The sequence below is a fragment of the Bubalus kerabau genome, chromosome 19, assembly GCF_029407905.1.
Source record: "Bubalus kerabau isolate K-KA32 ecotype Philippines breed swamp buffalo chromosome 19, PCC_UOA_SB_1v2, whole genome shotgun sequence".
Lineage (NCBI taxonomy): Eukaryota > Metazoa > Chordata > Mammalia > Artiodactyla > Bovidae > Bubalus > Bubalus kerabau.
In genome coordinates this window covers 7321896-7345232 of record NC_073642.1, presented here as the reverse complement: position 1 = coordinate 7345232, position 23337 = coordinate 7321896, and the positions used below count along the sequence as shown (strand labels likewise).

At 48.2% G+C, this 23337-nt stretch overlaps 1 protein-coding gene across 1 annotated transcript in view; it reads right to left on the bottom strand.

Annotated features, from left to right (window-relative positions):
• ADAMTS17 (ADAM metallopeptidase with thrombospondin type 1 motif 17) overlaps positions 1–23337 on the bottom strand; it is a 394605-nt gene that overhangs the window by 102968 nt on the left and 268300 nt on the right. Inside the window, exons 14-15 of the mRNA XM_055555537.1 lie at positions 22226–22353; positions 10190–10310 (exon numbers count right to left, since the gene is read on the bottom strand). Of these exons, the coding sequence (XP_055411512.1) occupies positions 10190–10310; positions 22226–22353 (249 nt within the window). The remainder of the gene's footprint in view (positions 1–10189; positions 10311–22225; positions 22354–23337) is intronic.

Here is a 23337-nt window from a genome sequence, read left to right as displayed (position 1 = left end):
CTGTGTATTCTTGCCACCTCTTCTTAATATCTTCTGCTTCTGTTAGGTCCATACCATTTCTGTCCTTTATTGTGCCCATCTTTGCATGAAAATTTCCCTTGGTATCTCTAATTTTTTGAAGAGATCTCTAGTCTTTCCCATTCTATTGTTTTCCTCTACTTCTTTGCACTGATCACTGAGGAAGGCTTTCTTCTCTCTCCTTGCTGTTCTTTGGAACTCTGCATTCAAATGGGAATATCTTTCCTTTTCTCCTTTGCCTTTCACTTCTCTTCTTTTCTCAGCTATCTGTAAGTCCTCCTCAGACAATCATTTTGCCTCTTTGCATTTCTTTTTCTTGGGGATGGCCTTCATCATGGCCTCCTGCACAATGTCACAAACCTCCATCCATAGTTCTTCAGGCATTCTGTCTATCAGATCTAATCCCTTGAATCTATTTGTCACTTCCACTGTATAATCATAAGGGATTTGATTTAGGTCATAGTGGAATGGTCTAGTGGTTTTTCCTACTTTCTTCAATTTAAGTCTGAATTTGGCAATAAGGAGTTCATGATCTGAGCCACAGTCAGCTCCCGGTCTTGTTTTTGCTGACTGTACAGAGCTTCTCCATCTTTGGCTGCAAAGAATGTAATCAATCTGATTTCAGTGTTGACCATCTGCTGATGTCCATGTGTAGAGTCTTCTCTTGTGTTGTTGGAAGAGGGTGTTTGCTATGACCAGTGTGTTCTCTTGGCAAAACTCTATTAGCCTTTGCTCTGCTTCATTCTGTACTCCAAGGCCAAATCTGCCTGTTACTCCAGGTATTCCTTGACTTCCTAGTTTGGCATTCCAGTCCCCTATAATGAAAAGGACATCTTTTTTGGGTGTTATTTCTAGAAGGTCTTGTAGGTCTTCATTGAACCATTGAAACTGTTCAACATACATGCAAATTGAGTATTTCTTAAGTAAAACTTACTGCTTTGTGCTAAGTCCTAGGACTGTTTCCAAGAAGTCAGCTTTAGAGAAAGAAGCTTGTTTTCTAATTGTGCATTAGAGTGAAGATGACAACATCATTACCACTGTGGGAAAGTGTAAATATTGACTTTTTCTGTAGATCAAAAGTGATCAGATATTGACAGGTTTAGCCTAAAACCAAAAATAACCAAACCTAGACTGTCTTGACTCACCTGCATTCTATTCAACACAGAGGTCAATAATAAATCTGTCTACTGAAAGAATATACATGCAGTTTAAATGTTAAATGTACACCAAATTGCTCTCCATAATGCCTTAACTAATAAAGAAGTTAGCCAATTCTATAGGAGAATACATGTTGGTTCACATGTACAGATACTTGATATTATCATCAATCCTCTTGATATTTGCTAGTGTAAGATGTGAAACAGTATGATATCAACATGTAATGTGCGCTTCCCTCATTCCAGTGTGGATCTGCATCTGAGCATATTGGTCATTTGAGTTTTCTCTTCAGTTAACTACCGTATTCACAAGTGTTGTCCATTCTCCTACTGGCTTGTTGTTTTTATTTATAAGCAAGAGACTTGAAAATATATTTTTATCTATTAATGTGTATTTAATATATTTTGGACTGAAACTCTTAACTAGACTTGCATATATTTTTTTCTGTCATTTGTCATTTCTTTATGTATGGTGCTTTTTATTCCAAGGTTTTAATATGATAGTCATAGTTTTAATAATTGAGATCTCCTTTTTGTTTTCTGATTGCTTCTTCTCATGGCACTCTGTACTGGTTTTTTGAGTAAAATCACTTCTCAAATATTTCTAAGAATAGTTATTAGAGATCCGGAACTTCTATTATTTGAGTTATCTTGTTTTTCACATTTCAGTTATCTTGGTCTCTCCCATTTGTTGCAGACTCTTCTGAGAAGGATGCCACAGATGAGTTGCCTCTACATACAGTAACCTCCTTATCTGCAGTGTAACTTTCTGTAGTTTTAGCTACCTGCAGTTAATTGTAGTCTAAAAATATTAAATGGAAAATTCCAGAAATAACAGTAAGTTTAAAATTGCATGCCATTTGACTAACGTGATGAAATCTCATGCAGTCCTACTCCATCCTGCCCAGAACGTGAATTATCCCTTTGTTAACCATAACCTGCCTATTAGTCACTTAGTAGCCATCTCTTATCAGACTGACTATTGCAGTTTCACAACAGTTAAGTGATCTTTATTTTACTTTATAATGGCCTCAAGGCACCAGAGTAGTAATGCTGGAAATTTGCACATGCCAAAGAGAAGCTGTAAAGTTCTTTTTAAGTGAAAAGGTGGAAGTTCTAGACTTAACAAAGAAAGGGGGGAAAAATCATATGCTTAGGTTGCTAAGATCTATGGTAAGAATGAATCTTCCATTTATAAAACTGTGCACAAGGTAAAAAGAAATTTGCTGTCACATCTCAAACTGCAAAAGTTTATGGCCACAGTGCATGCTAAGTGCTTAATTAAGATGGAAAAGGCATTAAATTTGTACAGTAAGATATTTTGAGAGAGAAAGACCACATTTACATAGTTTGTATTACAGGATAGTATTGTAATCGTTCTAAGCCTTCTCTGATTTTATTAGTTATTATTAATCTCTTACTGTGCCTAATTTGTATATTAGACTTTATCTCAGGTTGTGTATTTGTAGGGGAAAAAAGCATAGTATTGGAATAACCAAAAAATTCATTTGGGTTTTTCCATAAGATGTTATGTTGAAACCTGAAGGAACCTTTTGGCCAACCCAATATATATAGGGCCCCCGACCATTTATGCTTTCAGTCGTCCACTGGGGGTGTTGAAAGGTACCCCCCAGGGATAAGGGGGTCTACCGTACATGGATGGTGTTTGCTGCTTATCAGGACTGGCTTTCAGTTAGGGGCCAGGGAATGATATCACGTGTTGGCAACCAAAATACCAGAAGGCAGAGAAGTTTGCTAGAGGTGCTGTGTCATGGGGCTGGCCACCAAATATTGTCAGGTCTCTCTCTGGAATCATGGTAGGAATGCATTTCCTTGACCTCTTAAAATTATGTGACCATGCAACTTATTTTGCCCCTTAAAATGTGAGTGACAGTGGTGTATGTAAGAGTATCAGGATCTGCTCTGCCGTGTTCCCTTTCTCCTCCAAGGTAACTGTGGTGGTGTGTGTTGTGCTTGTTTGCTTATTTACTAGATCTAAACCAAATCTATTTATTCTCATTCAAACAACATATGAACATCAACTTGATATGAGCTTGCTCTCCCTAGACCTTTTAATAAGTTCCTGCTCATTCATTTTAAGGTGATCATGAAAAGCCAAGGAGATAAACACCTGTGTTCAACCAGCCATCCTAGACTGAAAGTTTAGTGGAGTCCTTGAGTCTTGATAGCAAGTATTTTGGCATTGTTACTAAAGATCCAGTCTTGGATGCCTACAAATAAATGTTTTATGCTTAGGAAGACTTCACAGATGTGAACACAGTCCGGTATGAGTTGTTTACTTCTTGTGCCCTGATCCTCCCTGATTCCCAGGCAGGCAGGATGACTTCTTGAACCAGGTGGGGGTATGGTCCTCCAGGCGATCCCCTCCAACCACCACTCACTTAAGGGCAGCAGCACCAACTTGCAGGCACAGCCCCTTCACTTTCCAGTCCTTTCAGCGTGTTGTTGTTGTATAGTCGCTAAGTTGAGTCTGACTCTTTGCAACCCCAAAGACTGTAGACAACCAGGCCCCTCTGTCCATGGGATTTCCCAGGCAAGAATACTAGAGTGGGTTGCCATTTCTTTCCCTAGGAGATCTTCCCAATCCAGGGATCGAACCCACATCTCCTGCATTCTTTACTGCTGAGCCTCATAGTATGAGACAAGGTTTTTTGATTAAAAACAATTTTTGCTTCAGGAATGCAAAAAAAAAAAAAAAAAAAAACATCTTTGAGGATCACAGCAATGGATTTTATATCACAAATCTCTCTTAGAGAAAAGTATTCCTTCTTGGGGAGTTTGAAGACTCATTGGATTCCAGGCATAGAAGATAGTGAAGTGTCAAAAATGAACACAAAATTGTTCAGGGTTGGTGGTGATTAAAACCTTTTTTGAGGAAATTTCCATTTAAATCATTAAACTGACCTGGTAACAGGATCTCCGAAAATTGCTGCTGTTACATGGACTTTTCCTATTTTGTGCTTAACAAATCTTGGTGTTAGCATCACCAGCAGAACCAAAGGCAACAGACGTATTTGCTGAGGTCCAAATCAGTTAAATTTCTACATTCCACAGCAAGGGGCATCTGCACTAAGTGTGTGCTCACCAGCCTATTTTTAAGCTTAGATTTGGCACCCGTAGTAGCACTTAGAAGGCACCTATTTCCTTTCCTTTCTCAAGCACCTAGTGGACAGAGGCTGATGGGGAGTAAAGAGCTCAGGGCAGACACACAGCCCAGTTGTGTCTGAATAAAGGTAATCCCTGAATAATGGGGCAGGGCATTGCTGTGCTTGGGCTCTGCTAACCTTTCCTTCTAAGATGAGCTTCTCTGCTCATGACATGAAGTAATGAATAATGAAAGCGAAAATCCCTGAAGTGAAAAGCAGGGCCTCTGTCCACAAACCAAGGAAACCATCTCTCATGCACTGTCCCCAACAGAGCCCAAAGCCCATCCCAAGGTTGGCATAAAGAGTGACCAGCAAGGGAAAGAGTCCCATTACCAAGCCCGGAAGCCCCTTGTCATCCCTCATACCAGATGTCTCCCCTTTGCAGATGCCAGGTATCACTCTGTTGATGGCATGAAAGGTGGGGGTGGTTTACTCCAGGGATTCACAAGATAGAGTCACACTTTAGGGAAGACAGCAAGACTATCTTTAATTTAATTTTCCATTCTAGTCTCTGCCATTAAGCAGGAGAAATCCAGTTAGAGGGACACAATTTAGTGTCATGAGGAAGCCATGGATAAAAGTTAATACTGTCGCCATTATTCTAAGAGAACATGTAATTTTCGCCAAAAGGACAAGTAGTCAGGAAGAACTTCAAAATGATGTTGACCTTAAAATGATGTTGATCTTAAACCTGCCTCAAATTTTCTGAATAATTAATATCACCAGGCTATAAGCACATTTCTCTGCAAAATACCTTTTGTCTGAACTTTACATGTAGATTATTTAGATCATATTTTCCCCTTGTTACAGGTTTCAGGAGCATTAACTTTCTTTGGAAGAAAACCATTTAGTTGATAAGATGCCATGATGGAACATAGGTAATGCCCTGGCTACATTGACTGGGACACTTTTGAACAATTGTATCAAACATGTACAAAAAAAAAAAAATCAAAGTTTTTTTTCTTTTGGGAGGGGTAATAATCTTTAAAAATGCATGGGGAGGCATTTGTGTAAGTTTCTAGTTTTTGCTGTTTACAAAAGTTGTTTATCAGAGTATTACTGTCTTTATGTTTATTCCTGATGGTTTCTCTGGTTCCAGTTGAAAATGATTTGGGAAGCCCAGGAGTCTGGCTAATATTCTGGCTCAGTTCTCAGAATGTGAGGTCAGTGCCGGTGGGCCGAACAAAGCCATGGCCTTCATCTCCAGCACGAAGACCAGGAGCGTCTTGTTAAGTGTCCCCCGCCTTTTAGGAAGCCCAACCATGTAATACGGAAACTTCCACTCTCTGGTAAATATTAGCATTTTCTGCCAAAGTGCCAGGTGGGGCTGAGGAGAGTGAAGACGTGTCCCTGGCATACTGACATGTGTTTCTGTATGGCCCCTAATCCGATGAATCTTTATCTTTTATAGACTTAGAATTGGTTTTATTCCATAGCTTTTCTATTAGGTCATCAGTCTTATACATCAATTACACATAAGCGATATGTGTTTATCCACGGCTTCATACATGACTCACTCTCACTGACTCTACTTAGCAAACATTCAGGCACATAAGCAAGGTAAGAGCCCCACACCAGGCATATCACCACTAGTTCTGCTTGGAATAGCCAGAATCTTACATGAGAAACACCTGGGAATGGCTTTTGCCATCACACATGTGGACACTTTGGTACAAAGATTATTCCTGACTGAGAAAGAGAAACACATGGTGATTGGTTTACATGCATGTTGCAGGAACTGATGCTGTAGTTCACAGTCAGCGCAGAGAAGTGGCCTGTGTCAGCATCGCACAGCGGTAAACTACCCCACGGAACCTCCACACCCCACACCTGGACACTGGACCTCAGAACTTGGCATGAGGTACAGGTTCTAAAGGTAATTACTGAACAAACATGTGACATGTGGATCTATCCACATTCAACAGGGTTGGATCACATCATTCTCCTTTTTAAGAGCTGATAGTTTGAGAAGGTTCTCTTCAAGAACATAGTGCAAAGGGATTCAGAGCCCATGGGGCATCATGGCCAGCTCTTGGTGGGGACTTGAGTCCAGAGATGTCCTGGACTGGGTGTCCATGGACATCAGTCACCTTTCAAGTGTCAAGGAGCAGCATGGAATAATGTGAAAATGACAATTTAATGAATGAAATGAAAGCATCCTATCAAGAACTTTCAAGTTTCTAAATTAAAAAAAGCTCAGCTGTTTCAACTCAATCTAAGGCTTGTGCATTCTGAAGCCCATCCATCAGAAAAGTAATATGATAGCCAATTCAAGTGGATTCCCCTAGAGCCAAGTGGCCCAAGACCTCATCTGTTCAAAGTCGGAAGGCAAGAGGCCAGAGAGCAATAAAACACTCAGCTCAGGACACTGCACTGGGACCTCTCCAGGACACCCGAGGCGGGCATCCTGGGGGTGTGGACACTCTCCCTGTGTAGGTCTGTTCGGGGTCCTCAACTCAAGTATGTGGGTTAAGGACCCAGAAGAGTTCAGGCAAGGGTCAGGACTTCATATAATTGGGCAAAAATCCTGCATTTGATACCGCTTTATCTTTTGGGTATGGTATTTTCTTTGATATTCACCCTCAGGATGATAAGGCATTCCTCCTCTCTCCTGTCTTTAGAGTTGGGCAGAGATGAAAGTTACCTTCGTATCTAAACTGACAAGATTCTGAATTCATCCAGCCACTCTTGGAGTCACCTAGATGTTACACAACCTGAGGGCTTTATGCCATTTCTAAGCTGGGTTTTTCCTGCAGCCTGAAATGTCCTTCCCAGATCTCCATTGTCATTTAATTCCTACTTATCCTTTAGGGTGTGGGGGCCACCCTCATCTGTCTGCAGGGCTGGGCGATGAGCCCCACCAGGACTTAGGGCCCCACGGTACCCCTAGAGCCGAGTGGAGCCCCCTCCACCTCACATGTGGGCTCAAGCTGTTTGCCCGAGGGTGCCCTCCCTTGACTGTGACCAGCTCAGTGACAGTTAACTTTTACTTCTGCAACTCAAGCTTAAAATGCAGCAGCGCTGAACAAACGTTCACAGGGTGAGTGGGCTCACAGGTGGCCGTGTGCATCATCTCAAGAATGTGCATTCCAGAATGTCAGACCTGGATTACACGTCTGTGTCTGATGAAACTTGAATTAGATAGCGACTCATCCATGTGTGAGTGAGCATTCTACACACATCTTCAATAAACAGAATCCATACTGACATGAGCTGATGCTCACAGACCCCAATCCCTAGGATTTGTTAAAGACAGCTTTAGACTTCAAAACGAAGGTGTAACATTTGGCAAGCATTTAGGACAGAACTTTTAGAGGTGGATGAAGCTAACTGAGCTTATCTTCCTCTGAAGGTTTGCTAAGACTTCAGTGAAGGAGCACTAAGTCGTATGTCAGGCTTCAGTGAAGGAGCACTAAGTCGTATGTCAGGGTGGGGACCACTCTCCTCCACCTGCCTTCTGGAAGGCTTCCAGTCCACCTGCCCTCTGCGTGTGCAGGGGGCCAGGCACAGGCTGGGGTGGAGAATGGGGGGAGCAGAGAAGGACGCTGCCGTCATAGGAGGAATGGATGTGCTCGTGCCAAGATCAAAGGCCAAAAAGTGCATTAGAGCCTGGGGGGAAAGACAGTGCTTCTGTCCTGATCTAAGCGCTCTTGAGGTTGGCAGCTCTGTGGCGCACAGTGGTCATTTACAAAGGACTATGGTGGAACCTTTCTTAGGGCTCTGAGAACTGCCTGGGGGCAGACGTGGGCAACGGCTGTGCTCGACTGCCTTCCACAGAGCGGAGCAATTGCACAGCTCAGCTTACTGGAGCTCAGCACAACATTCAGTTTATACACATAAAGTGTTCTAATGCTGACTTAAAAAAAAAAAAAGTCAGTAACAAACACGTGCCGGCAGCTGAGGTCTGTTCTTAAGCAGCCTTGCTGCTCAGGTGCAGCAGGAGGCAAGGTCAGTCTCATGGCCAACTGGAGCTGGAGTCCAAACAGGGACAGTGGCATCAGACAAAACAGAGAGCGGATGTCCGCAAAGGTGCAGAGCACTGCTGTCCGAGAGAACTTTCTACAAGGAAGGAGCACTTCTCTCTGTGACATTCAACGCAGGAGCCCCCTGTCACACGTGGCAACGGGGCATTGAAATGTGGCTCACGGGACTGAGGACTGAAGTTTTATGTTGGTTTAATTTAAACTAATTATATTTAAAATCTGAATGGACGTTGGTGGCCTGTGGCGACTGCACTGGATGGTGCGGCTTTGGGGGGCGCCTCCCCCACACTGACTCGTTCCAGTGGCAGCTTCTTTGGCTTTCGTCAGAGCCGGGCAGGAGGCAGAGGTTCCCTCAAGAGGCCGGCCCCACAGCCTGGGCACCCATCTTCAAAGTCCGGAAACCAGCCCTTACTGAGCCGGAAGTGTAATTCTCACTTGCGTGTGGCTCTGGTTTGGCTGTCAGGATTCTGCAGAGTGTCTGAGTAGTAGGAGCCCTTTCCGTGAGGTGTCTAGAAGCAGCCTTTGCTCCAGACCAGGGCTCCTGTACCAACAGAGAAAGGGAGCCGTGCATGGATTCTCCTCTCTGCTCACTCTGTGGGACAGGGGGAACAACTGTGATCCTGTCCCCGTACAGGGGGAACGAGCCTGAAACGCCTCCATTCAAAGCAGCTCTGGGAATTGGAAGCTTCTAGCTCAGCTCCACTCAGCGAGTTATCCTGGTGCCGTCATCCTCGGCGGTGTCAGGAGAAGGGACACTCACTCACCCTCCGGGCGACTTGCCCGCCTCGTGCTCCTCTCCTTGAGTGAGTGTCAAGCAGCTACTTCCCTGGACATTCTAAGTTGGCAGCCACCAGGCGGGCAATCAGAAACTCTCCCACCTCTGGGTAAGGCAGCCCCCACACACAGGCTGTGAAGACGGTTCCAGTGGAAAGACTGTGCCACCCATCAGCTGAACCCTGCGACTTCTCCAGGCCTGGGGAGGGGGCCGGGCTACATCTGGGATTCGGGAGTCACAGGGACTCTGCAGTCCCAGCCAGCAGCCACATCACGGACATCCCAGGACATGGGGCTTCAGGCATGTTTAGGGATGTGTGTAAATACTATCCTTTTATTGACGGAAAATTCAGAGACAGAAAAGAACCTCATCATTTTACATGGGTAAAAACGATGTGGACAAGTGTCTTTCTTGTCACCTTTGTATGCGGGACAGACAGACGAGCTGGCACGCGCTGCGAGGGGCGGGGGTGGGGGGAGGCTGGTGGGACAGGGAGCCACTGCATGAGAATGGACCTCGGGCGCCAACCCACAGCACTGGGGCAGACCATTCATGTCAAAGAACCTAAACATGTCATTCTGGCTATAATGTTTTTCTCTGCCTTTCAGAAATCCTAAGACTAAAGTGCAGGGTGCCCTAAATACTATTGTGGGTGCGTGCTCAGTCACTCAGTTGTGTCCAATTCTTTGCAACTCCGTGGACTGTAGCCCACCAAGCTCCTAAGCTCCTCTGCCCCTGGGGATTCTCCAGGCAAGAATACTGGGGTGGATTGCCATTTCCTTCTCCAGGGGAATCTTCCCAACCCAGGGATCGAACCTGCGTCTCTTGCAATGGCAGGAAGATTCTTTACTGCTGTGCCACCTGGGAAGCCCCCTGAACTATTATTAACTGGTCCATACATGTAAGATGCAAGGAAGCCAAGTGATCATTATGGACTTTGGGCAAGAGAGGATCCAGTAAGATTGGCTTTGGGGCAATAAAATGCACAGCACTTGTAGGCTGTCCGGTTGCTGCAGCAACACCCTGGGGCCCGTGCTCACCCGTCTGCTCTCAATGGCCGGGGCCACCTTTCCAGAGGCTTGAGCTCACCTGTGCCCCGAGCGTGGCTGAAGTCGCCCTTGACCACGCGGCAGGTCTTGCCGTCCCCGCTGCAGACCCCACACCGGTCTTCTTTGGCCGCAGACCCGATGATGCCATCACAGCCGATTTTCTAAACAAGCAGAGTGCTGGGTTATTCTGAGTGTAGCACTCAGAGGCACACCCTGCAGGGCTGACTCTCCATGAGGCCCAGCAGGCTGGCGCGGGAGGGCTCACAACACCTCCAGAGGCCCAAGCAAATATTTTAAAACCAGGAGAGAAAAAGAATACAATCTAGCTTGTATTACATTTGCCCTTACACCACATAGTCATCAAATACCTGCGTTAGTGTCTGTTAGGGAGGAGGGATCTGTGAAGGCCCAGAGGAGGGCCTGGAACTCACACTGAGGCCTGGGCCAGGCCCCTCCAGAGCCGCCCGAGGTGGGGCCATGGGGAGAAGGGAAGCCAGCTCCCACACCTCCCGGCATGGCCACAGTTTCACACGACCCATGCTCCCCTTGGAGCTGCGTGAGTCCATGATTCTATCTCGGCTGGAATAGCCAACAGTCTCAGAAGACACGGCAGATACCATAGTGACTTTTCTGCTGGGGTCAGGAAGCCCAGAGCTCACTCAGGCTGGCTGGGCGTGAGCCCCCTAGTCCTCAGTCAGGGGGATTTAGCCCAGGAAGATACCCTGCTGCTCAAATTTTTTCAGACAGGCCTGTCTGAGGGCAGAGGAGGGTCACCCTGACCCTGGCTGGCCCCAGGGAAGCACAGTCAGTTCATAAAAAGTGGAAAAAGGTTGTGAATTCCTGTTTCTCCTTAAAAAAAATTCACGAGACTTTTATGGTCTGCAAAATAACATACCTGAGTTTATGTTACGGTAAACACTGGTGTGTTTAATTATTTGCTAGTTAAATTGCTAAAATGTCTCTCCACCCATCTCCCCTGGAGTAAAGAATTCCAGAACAAGAACTGGGTCTCCACTGCCCTGTACGCTGCATCAGGCTGGGAAGGGTTCTAATCCAGACAAGCCAAGCCCAGGTGACTGCACCCCTTCCCCCTTCTGTGTCCCCGCTCCCAAGGGGGCAGGGTATGGAGTAGAGCCAGCCGCACCACAAACCTCCTGGAGGCAAAGGCTTGGCCCCGCAGCTCACCCAATGAACCAGAACCCTCTGTTTCATAAGGGCAGTGATTCTTAAACATCAAGGTGCATCCACCTCACCAGGAGGGCCGTGAAAACACAGATGCAGGACCCATTCCCAGAGTTTCTGATCCAGCAGGGCTGAATGGACCCGAGTATCTCTATTTCTGTGAAGTTTCCAAGTGCTGCTGGCCAGGACCACATTCAGAGAACCCTGGCACCGTGGCATGCTACACGAAACGCAAATGAGGCTTCATACTGAACAGTGTGGAGTCTCGCCCTTGGACGCTTTTGTTTCTTTGGGAAAGAATTAGTGAGAACTTATTATCATGTGTCCAAAAATGATATCGTCACTGAATGTATTTCAGCGAAGACTTGAAGATATGCTAAGGGCAAAGCAAATTTGGTTCCCAAATGAAATGAAAACTGAAAAAGGGCAATACATTTTTAAAAAAGAAACTCCAATGTGTCCAAAGTTAGTATAAAAACAGCTACAGGGCAAGAAGATCAGGGGCTTTGGCAGCCAGAGACCAGGCAAGGTGTGAACAGAGAAAGTGAATGAAGGGGTGAGTCAGTGACGAATGGAGACCCAGACTGGTAAGCGGCATTGACTGTCATACCTTGCCAGGGCAGACCACCCCGTGAGACCTGGAGGTAGGCGAGCTGGATCGTGTGGCAGGAGCTGCCTAGGTTCACGATCTGGACTGCTGGCTAATTCCTGGGAAGACGCTTAACACAAAATTACGGGCACTACGAACAGAAGGCAGCCAAGATCCAAAATTCTCCTCAACCGGCAGCCTCTGCAACTCCCTGTGGTCAGATCTGTGTGCCACGCGTGCACTGCCCAATTTCGTGTCTCCTGTCCCAGAGTCTAATGTCTCGGTCCCTAGCCTGTTTCCAGTACTGCCACAGGGCCAAGACCCCCGAGCTGGCCCCTGCACCTTCCCTCTTTCACGTCACCCTGACCTGTCCCCACGTGGCTTCCCCGTCTCCAGGTACTCTCACTGGTTTCCTATTATGCTTTTAATCACACTGCGGCTCAGCAATAGTGGGTCTCTGATTGGAGCAGGTACCACTGATATCTCAGTCAGGGTGTCCAGATAAAAGTTTTCTGGATACTGTACGCTAACAGCCCTCCTGGTCTGGACAGCTTTCCCCAGCCCAGCGAAGGCACACGGCAAACCTAGGGGCCACACAGTGAGTGTCTGGCAGAGCCAGGAGCAGTCCTTCACCTCCTGCCTCCTGGCCTCAGGCTGGCTGGGGAACCCTGATGTCCCCAGCCTGGGACTGAGGCCACTGTAAGACGTTCTGGACAAGGTCAGGCTTCTCCCCAGAACATGCTGGGTTTGTGAGAATTTTGAAATGCTCAGAATAGGGAAGCTAAAAGAACACCAAAAACACTACCTTTGGGAAAAGGAGGTGTTGGGGCAGAATCCATGCTGGAATTTCAAAAGGCTACTTGTTGTCTGGCTGAGATCATGTGTGTGTGTGGCTGTGTGTGCGTGCGTGTGCACGTGTGTGTGTGTGCATATGTGCTCAGTCACTCAGGCTCCTCTGTCCATGGATGTTCCTGGTAAGACACAGCTAGGAGGCGAAGTCTGCATTTCAAATCTGCCAGACTAAGAATTCACCTGGATGCAAGATGGACAGGCATGGGAGGAGCTTCCAGGAGGAGCAGGACGAGGGACTCACTGGGAAGAAGGACACCACTTTCCTAGATGAGCAAACTGCTTTCCCTCCCAAGGGTCCCCTGAAAGAAGGATCTCGGTGGGGAAAAGAAAGTGAGAATGAGGAAGGGCAGTAGTGCAAATGAATGCTCGCAAAGCTGCTGCATAGCCAGAGCAGCATCAGGTGTCCTCGGGGGCCCCCTCCCCCGGCAGGAGACACTGCCGCTCCGGACAAGCAGAGGCAGGTGGGGGGCCCACGGTGAGAACCACTGTGATTCTCACCATTGCTCCTAAAGCATAACATAAAGAATGTGTGCACGCTTGCTCAGTAGCAGGCCCCAGCTGACACCGAGTTAGACCTCATGGGATCCAATGTTTAAGAATATGCAATGTTTGGAATTGGTTTCCATTTTTTCAGGGATGAAGTCACCATCAGTTGGGGGCCTGGTGAGACGAGACTGTCCACGGGATGGCTGGGTGCCCTGTGGCTTTGCAACACTTGAGTATGCTTGGACTGCAAGCAGCCAGCCCTCGCCTCCTTTTGAGAGTCCAGGTTATTCACAGGTAAGTCCAGGGGCCCACTGTCAGCATGTTTCTCTGAGGAGGTGTTGTACCATCCTTTCCAAAACATGAGCCCCCTGCTTATTTTTTCACTGGAGTGATGACTCTTGAGGGCTAAAATTAGTCTACCAAGATGGTGTGCCCTTCCACACAGTCCTCACTCAGCACCTGCTAAAGGAACAATGCCTCCTGGTCTGACCAGCTGTGGTCAATGTCCAGAACAGAGAGACGACCTCCTGGGCCCAGGAACACAAACTCACCAAACTCCAGCAGGCTGCAGTCACCTGGAGGCCTTGGTGGGTCACCCATTGCCCAAGGATTTGTGTTCCTGCAGAATTCCCAGGTGAGGCTGCAGGCCCAGGGCCTTGTGGAAGACCACTGGGCTAGGTTTGGAGCTCAGAGAGGGACCTTCTTGGAGACAGCCACTGCTGAGAGACCCCAGCCCTGTGTCCTAAAGAAGTGTCCCTTCCGGTTGGGAAAGGTCCTGTGTCTGGAGCTCCCACTGGAGCTGTGCCCCTGAGCCAAAGCCGTTCTGGGCTGAGGACCCCTCAATGGATGTGGGGGCCTCCCTCTGCTCTCGGAAATGGGGCGCCCTTACAGTGGTGCTCAGGTCAAGTAAAGAACCTACGGGAAGCTCCATATGACAGAACGTCTGGTTATAAATCCCAAAACGCCTTCGGCGAGGGCCTCACAGACCACCTGGATGCCGGTTTATGGCTGTTCAGAACTTCCAACTCACAGGTGTCTACCCAGGAAGCAGAGACCCAGATCTGGGAACCTTCAACAGCCTTGTTTGTAGGACCCACAGCATCTTCCGTGTTAAACTGTCAAAGGCTGGATACAGGGGGAAGGTTCTCCGTTATTTTCTCTTCTTTCCTTACCCAGCATTCTGCTTTAATCTTAAAAACTAGCTTCTGTTGTTAAAATTTCACCTCTCAGAACAGAAGTGTCCTCAGACATGACTTCAGATTGTAGCCAGCTGGCTTCTGGATTAGGGCAAAGCTACCTGGCAGGTGGGCAGTCAGCTTCTCTTCTGAAAATGCTGTGCTAATGCTAATGCGTGAACTGAGGAGAGTTACACATTTGGATATGAGCCTCAGTTTCCCCATTCTAAAAATGAGAGTATTAACCACAGTCTCTGAGGGTTGCTGCAAAAATTACCTCTGTTCTGGTTGGAGAAACCCAAGCTCACCTCTCAGGCCCAGATGAGAGGTGGGCCCTGTTGGGATGGATGGAGCCTGCTCCTGGGCCACCTTCCTTCTATGGGGCTGGGGGACAAGCTCCCCCTCCTCTGATCTGAGCAGAGTAGGGCTCAACAGGTAATTGTCATCTCTCCCTTTTCTGCCACAGACTCCCTCCTCTCCAGAAAAGGCAGAGGGGAAGGAGAAGGCCTGCAGAACCGCATCTTCCCTCTCCACACACAAGCCGAGTGCAGAGGCCCGTGTGCAGGCGGGCTCTCCTGTATCGTCAAGCAGCCCCACCTGCAGCAGGTCGTGGTCTGTCCCGTGGGATTCTCAGGTCAGGTACACACAGGGATGCGGGCAGGGTCACCCTGTAAGTTAATTCTTTGGGGCGCGCAGCGGCTGGGACAGTTTTGCGTGCTGTGCTCTCTGCCTGGTATTATTTTAGATGGCAACTGCATTTAAAGGCAGGGCATGCAGGGCATGTCTCGGAACAGCAGTGACTCTCAAAACCAAGGGGCAACAGCCAAACTCATCTGCCAACAGTGGTATTTCCTCCCTTTGCTACAGCGTAGTTCAAGAAACGCACTATATACTTGGAAGAGGCTGGATTCTCCACTCCCCCTGCCCCCCACCCAGATGCTGACTGTCACAGGAGATTTAATGACTGTGTTTATGAGGTTTGGTGTTCTAGAGGACAAGATGACAAAACCAAAGGAAACTCCAAACAATTCACTCTTGTGTCTTCCCATTTATCCCAGGGATCACTTTTCCACATACACTAGGAAAACCTGCTACCCGTTTCTGAGCTTTCAATGCAGTTGCTAGTCAGCATCTGTTGGTCAGAGCTCTGTTCTGCTGATGAGCCAGGGTGCGTGTGACACCAAGGGGAGGACACTGTCCAGGGTGTACTTAACTGAAGGTTCAGGATGGTTGGGACCTGGTGGGAAAGGCACAAGTTCTTTCAGTAAAGACAGTTCCTATAGAACATGCAAAAAGCCTAGGAGAGCATTAGTACTCAGGGCTGTGTTCTGAAGGAGGGGGAAGGATGGACCATGAACAGCACAGAAGTGAGGAATATCCACTTCAGTGCTGGAAAACCTGAATGCTTTCCCTGGCATCCTGTCCCTGTTGATGGATGATCACCAGCTACAGTTAACCTCTTGGTCACCACATCCACTGACCATGTCTCCATCCTCATCTTTGGCCCGTCACTCTTTAGCACCTGACACCCCATCTGTGCTGTGCATTGATTCATTCACCCAAAGCATGGTCACGTGCCTGTTATGTGCCAGACCGGGAATAAAGACGCTAAGACAGAGGCCAAGAAGGAAGCAGACTCTTGTGTGCTTCTCCCAGGCCACATGGATGGCTCTGCCCCCTCCTCTCTTGCCCTGGACTCTGCAGAAGTGGGTAGCTCTTGTGCCCCTTCTGCTCCTGATTTTCCTTGGTAATGTCACCTTCTCCTTAAGCTGCAACCATCACTCATGTGCAGATGGCTCTTAAATCTCATACTTGCCCCCCACCCAGGCTCACGGGGGCTGGTCTGCTGACAATCCTTACTCCCTCTGACTCTCCAGCCAGGACACTGACCTCAGTGTGGCCACCCTGAGACACCGGCTCCTCCTCCAAAGCTGCTGGCTCCGGACTTCTCAGTTCCGGACACCTCGGCCCACTCTCCTGGAACTCACAGACGCAGCTGCCTTCCCAGCCCCAACCCGAGCCCTCCAGGCCGCTTCCTGTCCTCTTCTTGATATACTTACTCAGGTGCCGGCTCACAGCTTGGTCCCCTGCGACCGCTCCAGTGCCTGTTTCTTGTCCGTGCTCATGGCCACTACCCAGGTGAGGCCTGATTACTCAGCAAAGGACCCATTGCACAGGTTTTTGCTCTTCTGCTCCAGGACTGACCCTCACCGGGGAAGATGAGTGGGTCGTGGCCATGGACCCCACTGCCTGGAGAGCATGCCCGCATTTCCTCGATCTCGTCTGAACCCCTCGGCTGCTCTCCCCCCTTCTCCTGGCACACACTGCGGCCCACCGCCTCCCACCTGCTCCCACGAGCTCCAGTCAGAAAAAACCTGGAGCCCCACTGCTGCCGGCCAGGCCCTACACAGCCTGGGCCCTGGCGCCTCCCCCCTACCTGCCCCTGTTTCTGGAATACCCGGCCTCCCCCCGCTTTCTGCCAGGAGCACTGGCCTTGCCCCAAGTCTCCATCGGGCTGGCTCTGTCTCCTCACAGGGCCCCGCCATGCCACCCACAGCTTACTTTCAATGAGCCCATTTCCCTCCTAATGTGGGCCAGACTGAGGGGATGACCAGGTCTGTGAGTGTACATGTTCCTCGTCTGCGCCGTGCGTGGGGACAGGGACCCTCTTGGTCCTGCCGAGCACTGCACGCCCAGCGCATGGAATGTTCTTTCTGCTCTTTCTAAACCCAGTCTTTCACTGGCTCTTGATCATACCTTCCCCTGTGGTCATTAGGGTTTCACGTGAGTTGGTCTCATTTTCCCCCAGACAGACCATAAGCCTAGGAAAGAGGGCGTCGTATGAACCTCCGTGTTCTTGTCCTTACCCCAAACACAGTGGCCTGCGTGGTACGGAGCACAGAACGCACGTTCAATAAAAGCATGCCAATGCCGACCTGTCATCAAGCTGGGGGAACAGGAGGCTTTGGTTTTCAAACCAAGTCCTCTGCCTTCTCTTCTGCACCACCAGCCGGACAGCACAGTGACCATTCCCTCAACCATGTGGTTTCACTTCTCATTTTTGAACTGGGATTTCCTCACACAGATTTCAGTGGTCCTCGTTTGTGTTCATGTTCCTGGCTGAGAGGAGAAGCACTTCCTTTCTTCAGTTTAATAGCTATCTTCCAACCACTGCCCATCTCTCTCTGCTGTTAGAGGGACATCACTGACTTCTTATTTTAAATTTAATTGCTGCTTTCAGCTAGCGATGCTGACCCCTCCTGGCCTCTCCTGGGCTCCTGGGTCCCTGCACCAAGTCCTGCTGGGCTCGTCTTCCTCCTTCTGGCCTTCACCCTCATCCTGCTAAACTGCACCTCATTTCTTCAGAAGGATGCTTGGAAAAAAAAATTTCTGAGTTCTTCCATGTCCCAAAATTATTTTGCCTGCATGCTTGGCTGATCATTTGGCTACATACAGAATTCTGTAATTATCTCAATTTTTTTGCCAGGGTCAGTTTTCCTGTTTGTTTTTCTTGGTCTTTTCTCATTCCTGCTGCTGGTTTTCTTCAGGGAGCTGATGATCTCTGGCTGACCACTTGTATTTGAGAATGAGGCACAGATGGCCAAGTGACGGGCCACTTTGGATGCAGGGTGGCAGGCTTCCATTCAGGCTGGGCAGGAGGGAAGCTGGGCTCTGCCCTTAGTCCCAGAGGGTGGGCACTGTGCTGGAGCACTGGGGTCCCTTCCCTGCTCCAGCTGTCCTTGAACAGCTTATCACATGACTTTGGGGAAAAGCTTGAAGATAATTCCCTAACAGCTCGTCAAGCTCCAAGTCCCAGGCCAGGCATGGTCACCAACCGTGACTCACTGTTTTCAGCCAACTCCTTGCTTCCACCCTCCATTCCCAAGTCCTAGACTTTCTCAAGCTTCTTGCTTTCTTTTTGGTTGTGACTCTCCATCTGTTTCAGCTTTGGCCTCTGTTCCTTCAGTAAAACTTCCATCCACTTCTGCCTTCTTGTCAAAGGATGGCCTCTACTTCTCTTCACCACCATGGTGTGTGCTATGCTGCCTTAACCATTGGGTTAATGGAGTCCTGGGATGGAAGAGGGGTGACCATGTGGCTTAGTCTACAGGCTTAATCTGAAAGTTGCTATGGGAGGTTAATCAGGTGAAAGGGAAGCAGGGTATGACATCAGAGGTGTAAGCACTGCTTTGGATAAAGGTCCGGCACCAATAATCACACACTTCAGGGTGTCAGCTGAAGGGTGAAAAGCAGCAACCAGGTGGGCATATTGAAACACAGGCCTACCTATACATAAACACCCAGTAGAGCTTCCTGCAAGGAGATCCAACCAGTCCATCCTAAAGGAAATCAGTCCTGAATATTCATTGGAAGGACTGATGCTGAAGCTGAAACTCCAATACTTTGGCCACCTGATGAGAAGAACCGACCCATTGGAAAAGACCCTGATTCTGGGTAAGATTGAAGGCAGGAGGAGAAGGGGACGACAGAGGACGAGATGTTTGGATGGCATCACTGACTCAATGGACATGAGTTTGAGCAAGTTCCGGGAGCTGGTGATGGACGGGGAAGCCTGGCGTGTTGCAGTCCATGGGGTTGCAAAGAGTTGGACACGGCTGAATAACTGAACTGAACTCAACTGAGAGCTTCCTGCATGCTTGTGACCCCTTCTTTACACGAGGAGACTCTGAAGTCAGAGTCTCTTATAAATCTCCTAAATCCCATCAGTAATTCTACTTGCCTAATAGAAAACCACTGTACACAAAATAAGAGATAAATAAATTCTGGACATTGAAAATGGTCCATTGAAATGAGCTCCAGGTTCCAGAATCACTTAAGTCCCTAAGAGCCAGTGACCCACCCACTCTTCTTTTTTTCCTTTGTGAAATGCAATCAGAGACTGTCTGTCCTTCAAGATAGCTCTTTGGAGAACACAGATTATCAGACACCATCCCTTCACTGAAGAAGCTTACAGGCCCTGAAGGTGTTTTGCTGTTTGTCAAACAAGGGATCCACACATGAGCTAGGGTCCCAAGGAAATGTGACTGCAATTAGAGTTCATTGGCTGCAAGTTACATAAGCTGATGAAGCCAAACACATCTGGTCCCAGACGTGTTCAGCTGTTTGACTCACCCCTTACCGGTCAGCAGCTTTGAGGCAAGTTGCACATTAGAGGCATATTAACTTGATTTCTTTGCTTCTGGAGGCCAACAGGAGGAATCATTAATGATGGGACTCCTGATTTATAGGGACTTGCTGAAAAATAGACAATGTTTGTGTTTCTTCTCCCAACTCACTCCCACTTTTATGAGTGCTGTTAAGTTTCATTTTAGCATGTTAAGTAATTTGTGACTCACTGAAATGAAACTCAACTTGGTCCTCATAAAACAGAGTAAAATGGCATTTCCATGTTTCATGTTATGGTTTGAATCAGCCTGCTATTTGGAGCTCAGTGGAATCTTCTCAAAAGGCCATTTTGGAGCCTCTTGTCCCTGCCGTTCCCCACCAACTAGTCACCATGCTTCTCAGAATTTCCCAGAACTCCTTCCGCTACCCTAAAATAGCAAAATTTACAGCTGCAGAGAACAGCAGGAAAAGCTAACAAGTAAACCACAGCAACATTTCCGTAGTGCTGTCTTACATAAAGTATGGAAGATTTCTACCTTTTATCCACTGTAATTAGGTGATGGCATCGATGAACAGGTCAGACCCTCTGCTCACAAACCCCCTGAGGTTTCTTTTTATTAATACTCTTCTCTTTAACCGACATTCCTTGCCTGACTCATTTACAAGGACCACAGAAATCCAGAACTTTCCACCTTGGCAATCACTATAACTAAGCATAAATACTATATTTGTATTTAATTTCTTACAGTCTTACTTAAACATGCTCAATGGTATTATAAAATTTCATTAACTCTGACATTACTAATTTGAATTTCTGTGAGTATTGAGTTAACCATGGGCAAAAGTTAACCTTCACAGATTCCCTCTGAAGAATGAGCACTATTAGAAAAATTACAGATGGGATTTAACTTCCTTCAGAAAGCCAGTTTCTCTCATGAGGTGCTTGCTGGTAGGTGCTGATGCCACCTGCCACGACAGTGGCCTTCTGCTAGGACTGGTGGGCTGCCTGGAGGCAGTGGGTCACTGGGGGGCATCCACGTAGAGGTAGTGGTACTTCCAAGAACAGGCATGGGTCTCCCCACTGTCAGGGCGAGGCTCCAAGGATCATGAACCCCATCCACTGTAGTGCACCATGAAAGGGGCTACTGTCTGAGCCTCTGTGCTCCCCAGTGCCCCTGTCTGGAGGGGCTGTGCTGGTTAGTGCTAGTCTCAGTGCAGGGTGGGTAAATACAATGATGGAGATGGTGGAAGAGCCATGTGAGATGGACTTGGAGGTGGTGACGGGATAGAGGTGGGAGCAGAAAGGCAAGTGTACACATGGCATCCCGGTCACACTCAAGTGCAGGCCAGGCTCCGGCTCAATGGTGCCCTGATGACCACAGACTTAAAGCTATTCGAATACCTTAGGTGGCCTCATGAGTGCCCAGCTGTACTCACAAAAGGGATGACAGTTTTGTTGTCATGGCATAGGGGAGCCTCTCTAATTGAAAAGGCTGCAATAAGAACTAAAGTCGTGGAAAGGTCACACTGGCACTCACTGACTAGAGCTGAAATCATGAATGGCCATTTAACATGGACCCCGCTGGCCAGAAAATGTCGGGATGCCTAGATTGTTTCCACATTGGTAAGAACACTGCAGAAAATGCTGCTGAGAGGCTGGAGGTGGCTCAGCTGGTGCTGCTTTAAAGAACACACGTGCTTTTAACTTGGGATATGTTTGCTAAAGGAACATACGTACTTGGGCCACGCTGTGGCTCCTGCAAGTGTATGTTGTAATTTAGGACGGAAACAAATCTCGCACTTGTTAGCAGGTTTACCAAGAAGCAGAACCATCAGCAACTTCTCATTTCAACGATAATGATAAGATCCTGGTTCACACTGCCCGAGGCTCTGTACATTCTTTGCTACAACATAGCAGCCCTGAGGGCCCGTCACCCCTCCTTCCCTGGGAGGGTGCCTGGCCAAGGCTCTTGAGCACCAAGTGTCTATCGCCCCCAACATATTCATATTTGATAACAAAGCCACACAGTGCCAAAGGAATCTGGACATTGTCAAGTTTTTCCCTGAAAAATTCCAGTCTTAGACTAGTTTGGACTTTGCAAGGGGAAAAAATCCACTACAGTTAAAATGATTGGCATCCTCTCTCCTTTCTCTTTTTGCCTTCTTAAATGACGTCTTTCATCATGCTAATTAATCACAGACATCTAACACCAGGATGGGTTTGTGGATCATATTCCAGTGGGTGGAGCCCCAAAGTCAGGCATAGTCACCTCATTAGGTACCACCTGTGAAGGCATCAGCTCACTTGTACTATATCTTTGGTAGCTAAGCAAGCAAACCTTGCCCCCAAATACACATTCATATACATCCTCCAGTCCACCTAGTAGCCTACCTGCTCTTCCCTTTGTCATGATGTCCAAAGTTATTCTAAGATGTTTGCGATGACCATGTTGCCACTGCTCTTTCAGCACCTCAACTCTTGGTTGGCTCAGTCACTGCTGAGGGAGGGAGGGGTGCCAAGCTACAGGAGGCAACACCACCTGTGGGATGCCTTCTTGAGAAAGTCCACTCACCCAGGCCTCCTGAGGCCTCTGCCACCCCAAGCTCCCCCTGGAGGGAGCCTCCCCTCCAAAACCCTGCCAAGGACACAAGGAAAACACATCACCTGGCACCTGCCATGCACGCAGAGATCCGTCTCGTAGGGCCCGCAGGGCGTGCCGTCCAGGACTCTATCGGCCACCAGCAGAGGGGACTCCTTCCCGAGGGGTGAGCAGTAGAGTTCACATGGCTTATCTGAGGAGGGAAAGGGGTGGACATTGACGTGGGAAGGGTCTTGGGCGCCAGGTGGGGTGCAGATGCTTGTAGGCGCAGGCCAGTCCAAGAGACGACAAGATGGCATGGGACTGAGGTTACAGGTACAGGGCACATGCTGCACCCACCCCTTGGAACATGTGACCCAGAAAATGGAAAAAGACCCTCCTCTGACTCGGGGGAACCACACGCAGGTGAGAGCACTGTGGGCTTTTCTTCACATTGTTTTCTTTATCCTTTGCAAAGATACAGTATTTCTTTTTCCTTAAAGTACTAAAAACAGTAGGCTGAACAAACATTTTGTGGAGTGCTAACCTCTAAGCAAGTTGAATATGTACCAAGGGTGGGCCTGGGATGGGGAAGGGGGAGGAGGCAGCCTCCCAGCGAGGGGAGTGGCCCTGGGGTGTCTCGAGAGTAGCGGCTTTTGCTGAAGTTTTAGTGTTCCTCAGCCATTGGATAAAAGCTGCGGGGCTGTGCTATGCAGCAAGAAGGTCCTGGAAGAAATGGTATAGGAATAAGGAACAGAAAGGGGACACATGAGTCTCTAGGACAACTTGTAAGAGCCATTTCCCCAGGCACGATGGAAACCCTGATTTCTGCTGCTGCTGCTGAAACCAAATGAGCTCCCAGAACATGCCATGACCTCACACCTTTACCTAGATTGTTCTCTCTGCCTGGAAATTCCTCCACGCACTTAGCTTTCTGGAATATTTCTGGCACCCCAGAATCCACTCCAGAGCCCTGTCTTCTCATGCCACCTCTGAGTTGCAATCTCCACCTGCACTTTGCACACACCTCCATTCAGTTCAGTTCAGTCGCTCAGTCGTGTCCGACTCCTTGCGACCCCATGAATCGCAGCACGCCAGGCCTCCCTGTCCATCACCAACTCCTGGAGTTCACTCAGACTCACGTCCATTGAGTCAGTGATGCCATCCAGCCATCTGATCCTGTGTCGTCCCCTTCTCC